General features: G+C 43.0%; 1 protein-coding gene across 10 annotated transcripts in view; it reads right to left on the reverse strand.

The window, feature by feature from the left end:
* Positions 1-2,807: 2,807 nt before the first annotated feature.
* The window catches only part of RAI14 (retinoic acid induced 14), a 147,522-nt gene continuing 133,879 nt past the window's right edge, over positions 2,808-16,450 (reverse strand). For 5 of the 10 annotated variants that reach the window (XM_027092713.1, XM_027092714.1, XM_027092717.1 and 2 more), the window contains 6 exons: positions 14,989-15,046; positions 11,972-12,090; positions 9,775-11,310; positions 8,449-8,577; positions 5,490-5,555; positions 2,808-4,663 (listed from right to left, as the gene is read on the reverse strand). In XM_027092713.1, the coding sequence (XP_026948514.1) occupies positions 4,586-4,663; positions 5,490-5,555; positions 8,449-8,577; positions 9,775-11,310; positions 11,972-12,090; positions 14,989-15,046 (1,986 nt within the window). In that variant the 3' untranslated portion in view covers positions 2,808-4,585. The remainder of the gene's footprint in view (positions 4,664-5,489; positions 5,556-8,448; positions 8,578-9,774; positions 11,311-11,971; positions 12,091-14,988; positions 15,047-16,450) is intronic. The other 5 variants (XM_027092715.1, XM_027092719.1, XM_027092718.1 and 2 more) reach the window with 2 other exon arrangements.

Genomic DNA, 16,450 nt, shown 5'->3' on the forward strand with positions numbered 1-16,450 from the left:
AAGGAGGATGAGAGGATGTTCTGGGCTAATGGTAACGTTCTATACCTTGATAGGAGGGTTTGTTGCCCAGGCATATTTACTTGTCCAAACTTATCAGATGGTACACTTAATATTTATGCATTTCACTGTTATGTAAATTTTACCTAGAAAGAATTTCAAACAAATACTAAAACCTAGTTAATGATATGTATACTGAAATTTTCAGGGTAGCCTGTGTGGATGTTCTGTACTTATTTTAAAATGTCTCAAAAAGAAACAGACTAATGGATGGAAATTGGGAGAGATAAGTGGATAGACATGCATACAAGGCAAGTCTAGTAAAATGTTAATGCTTGACTCTAGGTGATGAGCACATGAGTGTTCAGTGTAAACTCTTTTCAAGTTTTGTTTTAAATGTTCCTAAAATTTGAAAAATTCAAAACTGGAACAACAAACTCTCCATTTTTACTGTGATTTTGAAACTGAAGTATTGATCTCAATAACATTTCCTCAAGGATTTTTTTGAAAAATAAATAAAAGTATAGGTTTAAAAACATCTGAAGGTGACAGATAGGTAACTCTCACTACCCCCCTCCTTTATTAAAAGCTTACGTTATTTGGCTCTCCCCCCTCCACATCCTCCACTAATAATCTGGTACATCCAGTCGCCGTTCCTGAAATATTGTTTCTTCCCATTTTTAGGGCTTGGTTTATACTGAATGTACAGAAATGTCTCTTTCCTTCTCTTCTACTCGCCTCCACCTCTTGGGGATTTACTCCTCAAGGGAGCCTTTCCATCTCCTGGAACCCACTTTGATTGCTCCCTCAACCAGGTCCTATGACCCAATTACGGCGACCGTCGTTGTTGAGCTTTTGTCCCTTCTTTCACAGATATGCCACACACTCCCCGAATGCTGGACAGTTCTCTGCCCTGAACAGGTGAACAGAAATTGCTCCTGTGAATGCCTCTGTCTGTTACTTTTTCCAGCTCACTCTTTGCCTTGCAGTCTGCCTTTTAAACCTTGCATCACCCCCGTCTTTGCTGGATGGTGTTTCTACTGCAGTCAGCACCCAGCATTCCACAGTGAGGCCACATGGCAAAAGGTTGTGCATCGACATGTTCTGGGAGCATTTTCCCCACGTGGCATATCATGTGTTTATCTTAAGATTGGTGGGTTTAATTATTAAAGGCTTTGGAGTCAGTCTGAAAGTGTATGTAAGAAAAACAAGTTGATGACTCTTCTGTAACCAATGTGAAGAAAAAGGCCATTCTTGCCCACTCACTGTGATGACCCATATGCTATTCTACTTTTATCCTCTGCATTCCTGTATCACATGATGGAAGCTAGTGTGAAAATGGGCAATTTGAAAATTATCCAAATGGTCCTCGCACATATGCATACATAGCGTAGTCATCACATCACTTTTAGGACTGTAAAATACTGGAAGCAGATTAATTGCCCATCAATGAGGAGTTAGTTTAAAAAAAAAAAAAAAGCACGTACTATGAAACATTATGCAGCAGTTAAAAAGGATGTGTGTGCTGACAAAGAACAATCTCCAGGATGTTTTAAGTGGAAAAAGTATGGTCCAGAAATTTCTATATTTAAAGGGGAAAATAAAATACATGCCTACATGTACATACAGACATAGAATGTGTTAGGTCATTCAAGAAACTTAACAGCTGTTGCTTCTGGGGTGGTAAACTAAGAATCAGGAGGAGAGATTTATTTTCAGTTTATCTCATTTATCCTACAATTATATCCCGTGATATATAACCACTGCTGCAGGATGACAGTTTCTTTTCAGACCCTGCCTTCGGCATATGAGGCAGTTCTTTTCATTTAAGAAGTCTGGTTTGGATTTATCTAGGTTAAGTGCTCATTTGAGTGTCACCAAGAAATCATCTTCTGGGACTTCCCTGGTGGCCCAGTGGTTAAGACTCCACACTTCCACTGCAGGGGACGCAGGTTAGATCCCTGGTGTGGGAATTAAGATCCCGCATGCTGGGAGGCGTGGCAAAAAAAAAAAAAAAAGAAATCATCTTCTGAGTTGAATGGTTGGCCTCCCTTGAGGTGAGTTCTCCTTTCAGGGTGCACACTCAATAATTTAAAATAGTAATAACCTCAGACACTATTTGCATTATTTTCATTGATATCTTTTGTCCTTTTTCTTCCCAGAGGTGGGGCTTGAGGAAGGGTTCAGTTGAGTATGTACGGTATGCCTTGGCAACAGGAGCTGAGAGCGAGGCAGTAGAATCGTATTGTTAGCAAGGGAAATGGCCTTAATGAAGGGAGATGGCCTCGTTATGCTGTGTTATGAAGGACCATGTTAGCTATTTAAATAATTGCACCCATTTCATTTGTCATCTGGTGTTTTAATTATGCTTTCAACCTGGAAGAATTCACCCTGCAGGAGTTTTTTTCAGGAATGAATCAACCTTGTAATGTGATAGGATAATGTAAGAAAAACCACGTGTATGTATTACTTTTTCAAAAAAACAAAGAAAAAAAGAGGAAAAAAATGTAATGGAAGCTTTTAAATAGTTAAAAAAAAAAAAAAGGACTACAGATCAACTGAGAGGCAATTTTAAATGAAAGAACTGTGATGCAAGTGCCCAAAAGTGGGTGTTGCTTGGGGTAGAGTTCAAGGTGACCCCAGGAGCTAGGGGACGAAATGATATGACACACTGTGTGAGAGACTGCGGACACCGGCCACCGGTGGAGCACAGCATGGTATAAAGACCTTTGCCCCGAAACGCTAGTTAGCTTGAACTTCAGAAGCTGTACGGGCATGCTTGCAAAGGTGCCCCAAGTCAACAACAGAGATGCAAAATGAAACAAAAGTTTATTTTCTGCAACACTTTCTGTAAATTACAAAGGCAAAATGCTAAACTACAGCATGTAACTTTTCAATATTTAACCAGAGTACTTGTAATAAATATGCATCCTGAAACAAGATAAAAGGCTACACTTTGTCAGGCGTCCTACAAAATGTCTCAAGTTTTACACTCTGCAGCATTTCTGTGTGGAGCTGGGAGGGGGCTGGTTTTGTGTTTTCTTAAGTGCTGTGACAGAAAGTCCTTTCACAGTTTTCTTTGGAGGGTGTTCGAAATTGCCGAACTATAAACAACTTAAGAAAGGTTAACACCAGGCTCGAAAGCCCGTGTTGCTTCGCTGTCGTTGGTCCTCATCCAACACAGTGCTACCAAGTGGCCTCTGAGCCCAGGCGGCCCTGTCGGAGCCGGCCTATGCTTTCAGTTCTATGCTTTAGAGATTTCCGTAATTCAGTTTACATCTCTCAATAAGATCAAGGCTGTAAGGGAAGCTGCAAGCAAGTTAACCTGAAAGTAAAGTGAACAGGAATGTTTTCTCCCAAGACCTCGGCTAGGCACCATAATGTTTAAGAGGATTTTTTGCTTCAAAGTTGAAAAACCCGTTGGTACTAACAGCCCTTCTAGAGATAATTTACAGGTGCTGGTAGAGTTGGGGCATTCAAAAATATTCAGTGGGTAAGAGGATTTACTATATTCAGAGACGTGCTACAGCTCTGAGAACACGATGGCAGGAAGTCTAGGGGTGTTGGTGGTGGCTCATTTTGAGTTTGGAATACAGAACCACCTCCTGCTATAGCTGAAAACCCGGAGGAAAAGGTTATATACTTTTTAAAGTCTTAAACATGATTACCTAAAAAATATTTTGCTGATACAGTCTAATGTAAATTTCACTTACTTAGGGATTTAGATATGAAAACATCTTTAAGAGCCAATAAAAATATTGTAGAGGAAAAAAAACACTTAAAAAATTGAGGTTAAAAATGATGAGGCATTTCTTTTGGCTGTAAACACGCAATTTACTATCCCTCGTTGAACACAAATGTTTGGATTTCCTGAGCTTCGTGCATAAGAAACAGCAGGAGGCAAGTTTGCATAGAAAATTTGCAATATGTCAGCGGTTTACTTAAAAAGAACATTTAAGGGCAATTTGCTTTTGTTTTAAAACTTCATATCTAAGTTAACAGTGCTCATCAAACTATAAGATTGATAAGCGGGGTGGTGAGAAATATAAGGCAGATGGGGAAGAAAAAGATGGAATTAGCATTTTTAAATCCACAAGATATCACGATAAAGGGTCTAAAGCATGCAGCTCATAACTAGTGCCATACTAATTTGGTTAGAAATTAAGTCATGTTTGGGGGATAGGAAACCAAAGGCAAAAAGAACACTGCTGTGCTGAACGGCACAGCCTGAGTGTAGGAACGGAAGCACGGCTGCGTGGAGCATCGATGTGTCACTCAGTGATGAAGTCCCTCAGCTGGGCAGGTACCAAGGAGGATGCCTGCCACCAGCGTGGACGATCCCAGCTCTGGAATCAGAAGGGATGACAGCATCTTTCGCCTCTGCTGCTTCGAAGTTTCTAAGCGGTTCTGAGGAGGACAGTCTTCTCCTGGGACCCATCCTCAGAAAGAAGCCTCTGGAAAGGGAAGAAGCTCTATTACAAGGGTCACAGTGATACCACGAATGAGAACAATGGCAGTGGTTGCCAGCAACTCCGGATCTAACATAAGGTGGACAACAAGGGGCCAGTGTCCTGCCAAGGAATCCACTTTACTTCTTCTGGGACTGGTTCTTACACATGGTGAGGATTTGCTTCAGTACTTTTTGGACATCTTCATCCATCTGGCCCTAGGAAATTCCAACAAAAGACACTCATTAGAATAACCTACGATATCATGACTTGGACACAAATCACGCAGAACCATGGGGGAGCGAGGAAGGAGGTGAATAAAAGGCAGAGGCTGTTGCCCCACAGGAACTTCAAAATGCAGAAAACAACAGAGGTAGAGGGGGGGCTGAACACTGAAAAGCTAAAGCACTTGTTAGAAAAATAACATCAAAAAGGTGTAAACCAAAACAAAAGAAAACAACACTCAGAAACTAAATCCTGGCACTGCCTCACCCGGGGAGTGAGATGGCTGGCTGGGATGAGCCCTTGGCTTCCCACTGCCCTCCCACCCGCCCCGATCTTCAAGGAAATGTTGGCCCTACCCATTCCCACATTTCTAGGAGGAGCTGAGTCAAAGACACGACCCTGCTCTTTTTCCTCCGGAGGATGAGGGGGCTGGGTCTCCTACCAGACTCCTCAGCAAAGGGTTTCTGGCATCTCAGTAGCGAATGTGAGCCCAGCCAGCCAAAGCACCACCAGTTGCAGTAGTGAGACGGTACGGATAGCTCTGAGAATGTCATCAAACCCGGAAAATAACACCGAGACCCCTCCTCCTGATGGGCAGCTGCCCCCACACCCTCCTTCAAGCTCCCGACAAAGGAGGCAGCTCCTGGTTAACAGGGCACAGGGCTCCCAACACAAAGTCCAAAGCAAAGCAGAAGGTGTTCTAGAAAGCTTTCCGATGAAGAGCTGTCTTCTCAAAGTCTCATCTGCTCTGCTAGTTTCATGATGGGCCTTTGGGCAAGACCTGCCGTGGTATCTCTTTAGGATCCCCAGACACCATACCTGCACAGCGTACAGAAGGTGCATTCTGTAAACTGATATCACTTCCTGGTGTTGTTTCTTGCACTCCTAGAAAGAGACAATTTGACATTGTTCAAGAGCTTAGGAGACCTTTAAAAACAAAAAACAAAAAAACTAGGAGAAAGCTGCGGCCAAACGCTACCCTAGTGATTCCTTCCACCAACCAGCATGGGAAGCTTTCAGAATTGCTGTGGACTCAGAGGATTGTGTAGTTTAGAATGCTTGTCAATATTCTTAGGGGAAAAAACTACCTGTTTCACATCTTGGTATGTCAACCCTAGAAGAAAATTCATGTAAAAAGTAGATATGATAATCCCGAATTTGTTTAAAAATATATATACATACTCAGGCAAAGAATACAGATATAGTCGCACAAAGTAAACAGTGCAAGGAACTATCTACTTTGTCAAATGCAGAAAGTTATTGTCTCTGAGTGGTTGGATTATAGGCAGTTTTAATTTATAGTAGCTTTTCCAGAGTTTTCTGTATCTTCCAACTTTTCTATCGTATACAATGACCAAATATTTATTAATTTAAAAAATTATTCTTTTAAAGAGAGTTTATCGATCACCTTCTATATAGCCAAGTGGTGTATAATCCCTGGGGAATTCAATGATTTAGCTGTCAGCGTACCAAGGAGGTCAACAGGGTGACGGCACCAACCTCAAATGGTCCCTCAGCACAGCTGTTAATGATTTTATTTCTCCTTGTTGAGCTGTAATTCCAATTCCTCCTAGTGACTATTTCAAGGATCTCAACTCAGCTCTTAACTCGTCTAAGAAGAGGCCTTTCTGTCTACGTCATGATGGAAATTTAGACTATCACATATGGATCACTTTAAAAATCTACTGGAGTCTATCAGTAGCCAGTTTCACCTCCTCCCCAACAGTGTCAGATGTGAGGCGTCCTTCCTATTCAAGGAAACCCTTTGAAACCTCAGTCTTTGAAGTTCCTGCCAGTAGAAGGTACGCTTGGTAGCCCTCTCTGTGCAGTTTCCTCCCACCTCTTGGTTGCCTCCACTCCATCATTTATAGCTTTGTCTTCTGATCACTGTCTTCCCTTCCGGTTCTGCTTCTGTCATCACTTGGCTGACTTCAGTATCCACGTGGATGAGCCACCCACCACCCTGGCCTCTCAGTCCCTCGACCTCAGCTTCATGACCTGTCCCTCCTTCCAGCCATCCGCTCTTATGGTCAGAGCCCTGCTGCAGTCATTACCTCTGAGATCTCAGTTGAAAGCATCCCACTCCCTCACCACCATCTCCCATCTTTGCAGCAAACCTGCTTTAGGCTTCCCCTGCCTCCTGCTGTGACTCTTCAGCCCCGGCAGACGCCTAGCTCCTTAGTCACTTCTCCAGCAGCCAGCCTTGGCCATCCATACTCCACCCCTCCACTGGAACTGTGGTTGCCATGGCTACCATGGGCCATCTAAATGCCACATCCCAGTCCCTGCTGCCTCCTACTCGTCTCTTTGAGATTCAGCACAACCATCGCCTCCTGCAGGAAGCCTTCAGAGACTCACCCAGATTGGGTAAGCACATTGCCTCTCTATGCCCACAGCACGTTGGGCACCTATCAATGGACGCTTACTACACTGAAGGCAGGGACTGTGTCTTATTCATTTTTATATCATCAGCACCTTGTATATTACTGATACATAAAAGCTCATTAAATGCATATTGAGTAACTAAGAATGACTGTATAAATCATTAGTACTTTATCTACAAGTCTGTGATAATCACTTGATCAGAAAAATGACCTGCAAAACACAGTCAAGAGCAACTTCTCCTTCCCTGACTACTCCTCCACTGCTCTAGTAGAGCTGGCGACACAAGAAAAGCTGGTTTTGTACTTTGTGGCCAGCCGGAGTAAGGACTGTAGAAACCTGCATTCACCAGTATTGAGTCTGTACTGAAGAAATCACAAAATCCAGGTCCTGTTTGTAAATGGAAGCTAGAGACAGTCCAGGATAGACTAACCTTCACGTGCAAAATGTAACATACCCTCAAGGACTAAAACTTTACAGACATTGTGATAGACTGACTAATAGCCCTCCAAAGATGCCCACATCCTAATCCGTAGAACCTGGGAGTGTGACCTATAAGGCCAAAGGGACTTGCAGATTAAGGATCTTGAGATAGAAAGGAAGATTATCCTGATTATCTGGGTGGATCTAAAACGTAACCACCAGGGTCCTATAAGAGGGAGGCAAGAAGGTCAAAGGTGGAAGGAGGAGATGGGAGGACGGAATCAGAGGCTGGAGTGATATGCGTTGGGGATGGAGAAAGGGGCCACAAGCCAAAGAATTCAGGCAAACTCTAGAAGCCGGAAGAGGCAAGGAAATGGATTCTCCCCTAAAGCCTCGAGAAGGAACCAGCCCTGCTGGCACCTTGGCTTGACTTTTGTGAAACTGGTTTCTTCGGACGTATGGATCTCGAGAACTGTAGTAATAAGTTTGTGTTGTTTTAAACCAAGCTTGTGTTGCTGTATTACAGTAGAATACAGACATGAAAGGGCTTTCCTGGGTGAAATCAGGAGAGAGGCCAAGAAGCAGCTTCAGACGTGTAGACATACAACTACCAGAGATCCTGGCCCCTAATAAGAAACAGCTCTCGCCGCTGCCAGAGACAGTGACGACCATGGCAGAAAAATGGAGAAAGGGTAAAAAGCGAGTGGAAGAGTGAACAAGAGGCCTCCTCCCACTGTCCTGTGGACTCCTCCCTTCCTTCTCACTGATACATGTTACCCATCGCACTGCAGGCAATGACTGAGAAATCCATCCGCTCCCTCTCTGGCCTTCATCACAGAAGTCCGTAGTCAGCTGCTCACTGAGGCGCAACACGCCTTCAGGCTGGGCGTCTGCCCGCTGGCTCCCCGCTCCCCCTGGTGTGCCGTCTGTCTCCCCACACCCCCAGCCAGGCCGCAGAAGCACGTCCACTCACAGCCAGCTGCTGCTGCAGCGCCTCCAGCTGCTGGCTCTGCCTCTTGGACGAGCTCGTGGCGTAGGAGAGCTGCGAGAGGCTGTTCAGGGCCTCCTTCAACTTGGCGACTTCCTTCGACATCTCGTTTATCTGGCGAGAAAGGAAAGCTCTATCAGTAGGCGAGAACGTGACGGCAGAAGCAAGACTCCACCTATTTCTCAACCTGTAACATAGCCTCTCCTGGCCTCTGGGACTGCAGCAACCCCTCTGTTATTTTTAAAAGAAAAGCCATAAAATGAAACATAAAATCAGATAAAAACAGATAAAATCAGGCAAACCAAACAAAGCCCTCTAAGGCCATTCCATGCAGACAAGAGCCCCCCGAATGAGAGACTGTGTTTTGGGGCCTGAAAAGGTAACAAAAGCTGTGACATGGATTTCCTTCGTTCACCCTTCAAAGGGGGACGGTTGAAAAAATAAATCAGAAACAGGATTTCAGGTATTCCTTATTCGAAGACAGCTAGGTCTTGCTCCATATTGCTGACGTGGGCAGTCAGGAATAAGTTTTAGAAACCCTGGTATCTCGGGCATCTTGCCTCGTAATGAAGACAATCGCCCACCTCCACCCCGTCTCTTGGCTTCAGGAGCTCTTTTTGAAACATTCATTATAATGAAGGAATAAAAGATAAAAAATGCTCTAATGAATGCCATTCAGAACATCTGACCCAGGAGACCGGGAATGCAGAGCAGATCCAGGCACGGAAGCATCATCCGCTTTTCCCTTTACTCTCCTCCTTCCTCCCCGCCCAGCCCATCTCACATCGCCTGCCCCTCACACTTCCTGCCTTATTATCCTGTACACCTTTGAAAATGGAGCCCGGGGAGGGTTTTTATACTGACTCAGAGGAAAGCTCGTGGGGTTTAGGGAAGCAATATCAAGTCTGGGAGTAATTGGGTTTTCATATGACAGAGGAATCTGTCTGGATTCCAACAGAGTAGAAGTTCAAGATGGGTCACAAATGCTTCTCCGTTGGTGGGTTCACTTCTGATCCCTGACACCTGGCAGGGCTTCTGTAAAATAATTTTTAAAGGGAAAACATGTCCCACACATGTGAAAATGCTTTGGTATGAGGGAAGCAGAAGATGAGTATTTTTTTTTTTTAAATAAACGTCCACCCTACTATCTTTAACGTGGCTTTGGGGACAGAGGGAGTCATGTGTGGAGCCTCTGACCATTCACAATAGGTCAGTGCTTACAAATGGTAAAAATGTTAACCACAGTAAGTGAAGGTTGAAAGTCCTAGCGTATGCTAGCTAGAAATTCAACAGCAGTACAGTCTCACCAACCTTCTTGTCTTTATCCTCTTCCAGTTTTGAAGAGCTTTCAGAATCTCTCTTCATTTCTGCAAGCTCTTCCTGAGCGTCCTGGCATTTTTGCAGAAGTTCATTTACTTCTTGCTCTTTGAATTTCAAGAGAGTCTGAATGTTTTCCCTTTCCCTTTTCATTTGTGAGACCTCGCTTCTAATCTGGGCAACCTCTGAATGGGCCTTCTCTTTCTCTTTCACGGAATCCTTTAATTTTGAGGCCAACACACTCACTTCGCTTTCCAAAGACGACTGGAGCTTCTCATAGGCAGACCTGGGCACCATCGCGTCGGTCACGGCCGCCTTCTCCTCTAGGAGTTGTTTCTCCAGCTTTGCCACCTCCCCTTCCTTGCTCGCAAGGTGCTCTTTAAGACTGCCTATCTTCTCCTCCATCTCTCTGGCAGTGGTCCGCAGCGTGGTTATCGCTTGCAGATGCTCCGTCATGGAGACAGAGTTCTCTTTCTGTGCATCCACCAACTGTTTGAGCTGGGTCAGCTCACTCAGCACTTGGGAATACTGCGACTTCATTTCACACAGGGCCTCTTCAGCCTTCGCTCTGGATGCGCTGGTCACTTGCATCAGCTTCTCGTGCTCTGCCTTATGGATATATTCAGCTGTGACGTCTTCTAGAGATTTCCTCTTCCTGTAATCCTCCAGCTCGGCCTGGGCCTCTTTGTACAGCTGGGACAGCTCACTCACCTGCTTGTTGAGTTCATCTATCATCCTGTTCATGGCCTCTTTCATGTCCCCAGCTTCATCGCCCGCCTCCTGGGTCGTCTGATTTTTCAGTGTATCTTTTAATTTCATGATTTCTTCTTGGGCCTCTTGGTATTTCTCAAACAAAAACGCCTTCTCCTTGTTCATATTCTCAATCACCGAGCAATACGAGCTTTTCATTTCCTCGTACTCTTCCCCAGGTAGCTTCATAACCACCCCTTTCTCCCGCTCTACAAGCTTTTCCTCCATCTCTCTCACTCTCTCTTTATTTCGTTCACTTTCTTCCAGTGCGTTCTGGAGATCCCGCTTTAGCACGTCTATTTCCTCCTCTGTGATCCTCAGCTCACGGAGGCCTGAGTCAGTATCCGCGCCTTCCGGTGAGACCAGGCCTAGTTTCATCTGCTTCTGCACACTCAGGACTTCTTTCATAGCTTCCTCGTACTTGCTCTGAGTTTCCTTGAGTTTCTGGCTGAGGTCGGAGCCGTTCTCTGAAATCTCCGAGTTGTTTAAGCACACCGACTCTGTCCTTCTGGCCTGGAGCTCGGCCTGCAGCTCTTTCCTCTCTGCTTCAGAGCTCTCCAATTTCTTCTGCAAGTCGTGTAAAATCTCCTGCAATTGCTGGATTCTGACATCGCTGTTGATAGTGGATTTACTCAAGGAATGTGTTAAGACAGATGGAGATGGTCTGGAGTCTGGAGGAGGGGTTTCACTAGGTTTGCCCAGGGATGGGGCCAAGTCAGTTTCAGCAGAATGGTAAAAGTCAAAGCTCAGGTCTGCTTCTGCCTCCCTGGGTGTTTTGGCCTGGAAAAAAAAGGCAAGAATGAAATAGCACCAAAGGTGGGGTTAGATGAGCAAGCAACTGCAATGAGAGAGTGATTCCGAACCTTACACGTGGGAGAGCAGCAGGATGGCTCTGCACGCGTCCTCTTGCCCCGTGAAAAAATACGGTCCGGGACGCGGGAGTCGGACTAATGACTCTAAGCTTCTTCTGTGCTCTCTCAGGACAGATTATGTGTGCCACTTTAAAAACGTGAGATTTGTTTTGGCTGAAGAGCCTCTGACTCAAATTTTTCCTTTGTTTCTCATATTATTGTAGTTGCCAAGAGGGACAGTGGGCTTAGTACAGCTACTTCTTATCAAGTTCTTAAATCTGCTAAGTGATCAACTTTACTAAGTGAATAACTGACTAACCATATATATGTGTGTGCACATATATGTATATATATTGTCATATATATCATACTATGTATATAATCATATATAATTTACCAATTTACAAAAACAGTTAATGAATAAACTCTCTCAAGAAACAAATAATTTGAAACTATAAAATGCTTAAGGCTAATTTTAAAAAGAAGAAACTAAGGTCAATGTCTAAAACAAAATATCACCTGACTAACCCTGAAAAACCCAATAGCTTGAACCCTACAGAACAGACTGTGTTGGCAATCTATTTACCTACCTGTAATTTATCTTGTAATTCCTTATTGTGTAAGGTAAGAGAAGCAACTTTTGCCTGCAGTAGGACCAGAAGGTCTTGTTGGTCAGCCTCAGAACTTATATCCAATAAGCTATCAGCGCCTTGGAAAAGAGACAGGCAATTTAAAATAATATTTTAAACATTAAACTGTTATTTCTCTGACCTCTTACAAACTCACTTTCTACCCAATCCAGTTCTTCTTCCTGGTCCAGACTATGACTGAAAGCCCCCTGCAGCTGGACAGATGAATAGCAGTTCTCAGGTACTGGGGTTTCCTTACTGGCGTTCCCCTAACACATATACTAGGTGCCTGGATACAAATAAGCACATCTGAAAACTGATGGATTCGGTCACACATTTTCCGTTCACTTAATCAAGTGCCACACCTGGGTTGTTTTTTGTTCCTCCCGTGCCTAATACATCCCATTCTGTGAATCCTTTCAGATAGATCTCTGGAATCTGGTTCACTTCTTATTCCCACATCCATCACTCTAGTTCAAACTTCATCACCATACTTGGTAACTCTACAAATGGCTTCCTAACAAATCTCTCTCTCTCTCCTCTAGTGAAAATGTAGCCTGTACCAACAACACTGTCAGACTAATCTTCCTAAAACATACTTTGATAGGGTCATTCCTTTGGTTCAAGTGCTTTAATTGCTCTCCCTCTAAAAATAACCTCCAAATTCCTTCATCTGGATTAAGGCCAATAGGATCTGGCTCCAATCTACTTTTTTTCAGGTTTATAACTCCTGATGTTTTTCGCTGGTATCCCATTTTCATCAGATTCAGCGCTTCTATCACATCCTCTATATTCTCAACACAAGGCTGCTTCTTTAATTCTTCATCCATACGACTGCCCTTGTAGCATCTCTTTGGCTAGATAACTCTTAGGCATCCTTCAAGACTCATGGCAAACTCTGCCTCTTCCTTAAAACATTCTCTGACCACCCACCATGAAACAGCCTTCTCTGAACCCCACAGTAAACACTGTTGGTAAATCAGAACTATTTGAGATTCTACTGATTATCGTGCTGAAATAACCTTTAAAGCTGTGCTACTCAAAGTTCTCATTGAGACAAGACAAGAAACGTCCTCCAGAATGTCACTCAATGTACTGCTTCCTTCATCCAGAAAGTCTTCCTATGGAAACAAAATTGTCAGGTGGGCAAAACAGTGTGCTTGGCTGGATGACTTTCTGCTCTAAACTCCTTAGTTATTTTAGATTGGCAACAGTTTAGAGACCACACTCTGAATAGCACTGATCCAAATTTCTACTGTTACTTAAAAATTTTCTCAAGCCATTTAATGCAAGGATGAAAATTTTAATCTTTTTTTTTTTTTTTTTTTTTTTTTTTTGTGGTACGCGGGCCTGTCAATGTTGTGACCTCTCCCATTGCGGAGCACAGGCTCCGGACGCACAGGCTCAGCGGCCATGGCTCACGGGCCCAGCCGCTCCGCGGCATGCGGGATCTTCCCGGACCGGGGCACGAACCCGTGTCCCCTGCATCGGCAGGGGGACTCTCAACCACTGCGCCACCAGGGAAGCCCGAAAACTTTAATCTTAATTTGGAAGGATACAAAATGACATTTCTTCATAGAAATGCTTACTAATCATGTCTGGTGTCTAAACCACAGCTTTATGAGCGTTCTTGACAAAGAGTCTGGTCAGCTTGGAATGAACCAGGGGGTTGGGAGGGAGCATGAGGGTAATTCTAAGCAACAAAAATTACTTCTAAGCCATGATGGATGGCTTTTAAAGTATACAGTGTAACAACTGTTCAGTTATATTAACATTGTTCTCTGCCAGGAATATTTCTTAATATTTCTCAATTCTGTAAGTTAAGGGCTCCAAACACATATGAAATACATAACAGACTAAGAAACTGAATGCTGGAGCAAAAAGGGGCCTTTGAAGTAATCTGCTCTACATTTCAAATTGATTCTGCATATACCGTCCTACATTCTTAGAGGATAAAGCAACAGGATGGACTCGATACAATGAATTAAACCGTGTCTTGGTGAAGACAATATGATAGTGCGTGATTTCACTGTGATTTCATTAACACTCTTTGTATGTGTCTTTTAAAAGTGAGAAGTAGAAAAGTTAGATTGTGGCAGCCGTGGAGGTGCTCAGTTGGCTCTCCCTTCAAGAAATAACCTGCTGCCCAGTTGTGAGGAGGGCCGCTAGCTGGCAGCGCACAGCCTATGGACCTCATCTCAAAACGATGTTTTAAGATGCATAAAATAAGCTGGAACGGAGAGAGAGAGTGGCACTGACATATATACACTACCAAATGTAAAATAGATAGCTAGTGGGAAGCGGCTGCATAGCACAGGGAGATCAGCTCCGTGCTCTGTGACCACCTAGAGGGGTGGGATAGGGAGGGTGGGAGGGAGACGCAAGAGGGAGGGTATATGGGGATATATGTATATGTATAGCTGATTCACTTTGTTACACAGCAGAAACTAACACACCATTGTAAAGCAATTATGCTCCAATAAAGATGTTTAAAAAAAATAGAATGTACAGGTTACAGTAATTGGCGACCTTTGTAACACACCAAACAACAAGATCTGGAAGCAGGTCTAATAACGGCCATAATTTCTAGCAGAGATACTGTAAATGATCTTTCAAGGTATCTGTAATAACAGCGAGGGGATATGCTATTATCTGTGAATTTTCTTGGTGTCAGAATCAGTGATCTGCTAATACCACTGGGGCTTATTGCCTATCTTCATAATTGAAGGAAGTGCTAATGCTAAATTAGGAACGGATGAAAACAGAGATATATTTCACACCCAAGCTCAGGGACTCCTTAATCTAGGTGAAAGCCCCCTGAAGTAGAGAGTACCGGGCTGTGCACCGCTGGCAGCCTTAGGGTGGCACCCTGGGTTCTCCAACTTCCCCAGACAGGGTACCCCTGCTTGGCCTTTGCTCTCTTAGAGGAACATGAAATAGAGATCGGTCAAGGGAACAAAAATGCCCCTTCATCTTACCCGTAGTACTGTCACTTAGTCTGTCTTTGTTTTCCCGTATAGAACTGATCTCAGCCTGCTGGAACACAAAAATGACTTAAAAGAATATTCCTGAATGGAACAGTCTACAAAAGAATCAAGCAAATTTTCCTCCTTGAGTTTATACAAGTTGGTGCTATCCTACTAGAGAAACAGATAATCTCCAGGAAAGAAGATATTTTAAAATACAATAAAAGTGACAGTTATCTCCTGAGGTGCAATTTTTACTTAGAGGTTCCAGAGGGTATAGTCTCAAAATATTTTTCAGGAATTTCAGTAAGTATATTACAAATATCTTTGAAGATTATAATAAAATTACATGATAGCTAATTTAGTGGGCTACGTGCTTAAAGCTTGAGATGGTGAATACTACTTTCATAACAGAGTCAAATAGAAGTTTCACTTATCTGGGTAATACATTAAAATACATTAGAAGCACTTTTCAGCTTTATCATTTCATAAATTAACTATTAATATATTATTATTAATTATTTTTAAGGGAAATGATAGTAAATGAGACCTGTCACAGGAAATAAAGGTAATTTTATAAGGGAATAAAAATTCTTATGGCTGTGGATTGACAATCCCATCAAGATTTCCTCTAAACCTGTATCCCTGAATATCTCTGTCCATTAACATATTAGAAAAATTCTTTACCTTCAAAGCCAGATTCTCATTCCAAAACAAAATACAGTCACTTGCCAGAAATTGCCATGTTTTATCTAGATGAGCCGCAGACCATGATAAAAGAGAGAACTGTTCAGCAAAGAGACTTCTTAAAGGCTTAAATGCTAAAAATGAAGTGGCTCATTTTTGGCAAGTGCTTATCATAAAAAAAGCTGTATTTTCACTTAAAAAAATAAATGCTTATTTTTCAACTCTATTAAGGTACAGTAAACTACATCCATTGGAAGCTTACAATCCGAGGAGTTCTGACAGATACACACCCAAGGAACCACCACTATGATCAAGATTCAGAATATTCCCATTACCTCTAAAAGTTTCCTCATCACAGCCAATCCCTGCCATTCCCAGGCAACCACTACTCTCCTTTTTGCATTTTCTAGAATTCCTATCAATGGAATGTCAGAGGGGATGAATTTCTTTGAGCCTGGCTTCTTTCATTCAGCATGATGGTTTTCAGATGCATCCATCATGCTGCTTGGCCAGCACTTCATTCTCTTTTATGGCTGAGTAATATTTCATTATATGTATGTATCTCATTATCTTTATCCATTCATTTGTTGGAGGACATTTGGATCTTTTCTAGTTTGGGGATATTTGAATAAAGATGCTATAAACATTTGTGTATATGATTTTTTGAGACATATATTTTCATTTCTCTTGGGTTAACGTCTGTGAGTGAATGGCTAGATCATATGTTAGGTATGTTGAACTTTTCAAGAAGCTGTCAAATGGTTTTCCAAAGTAGTTGTACCATTTG

Source organism: Aethalodelphis obliquidens, unplaced genomic scaffold (assembly GCF_003676395.1).
Source record: "Aethalodelphis obliquidens isolate GAN/ISIS:26980383/991018 unplaced genomic scaffold, ASM367639v1 scaffold80, whole genome shotgun sequence".
In the NCBI taxonomy this organism is placed as follows: Eukaryota; Metazoa; Chordata; class Mammalia; order Artiodactyla; family Delphinidae; genus Aethalodelphis; species Aethalodelphis obliquidens.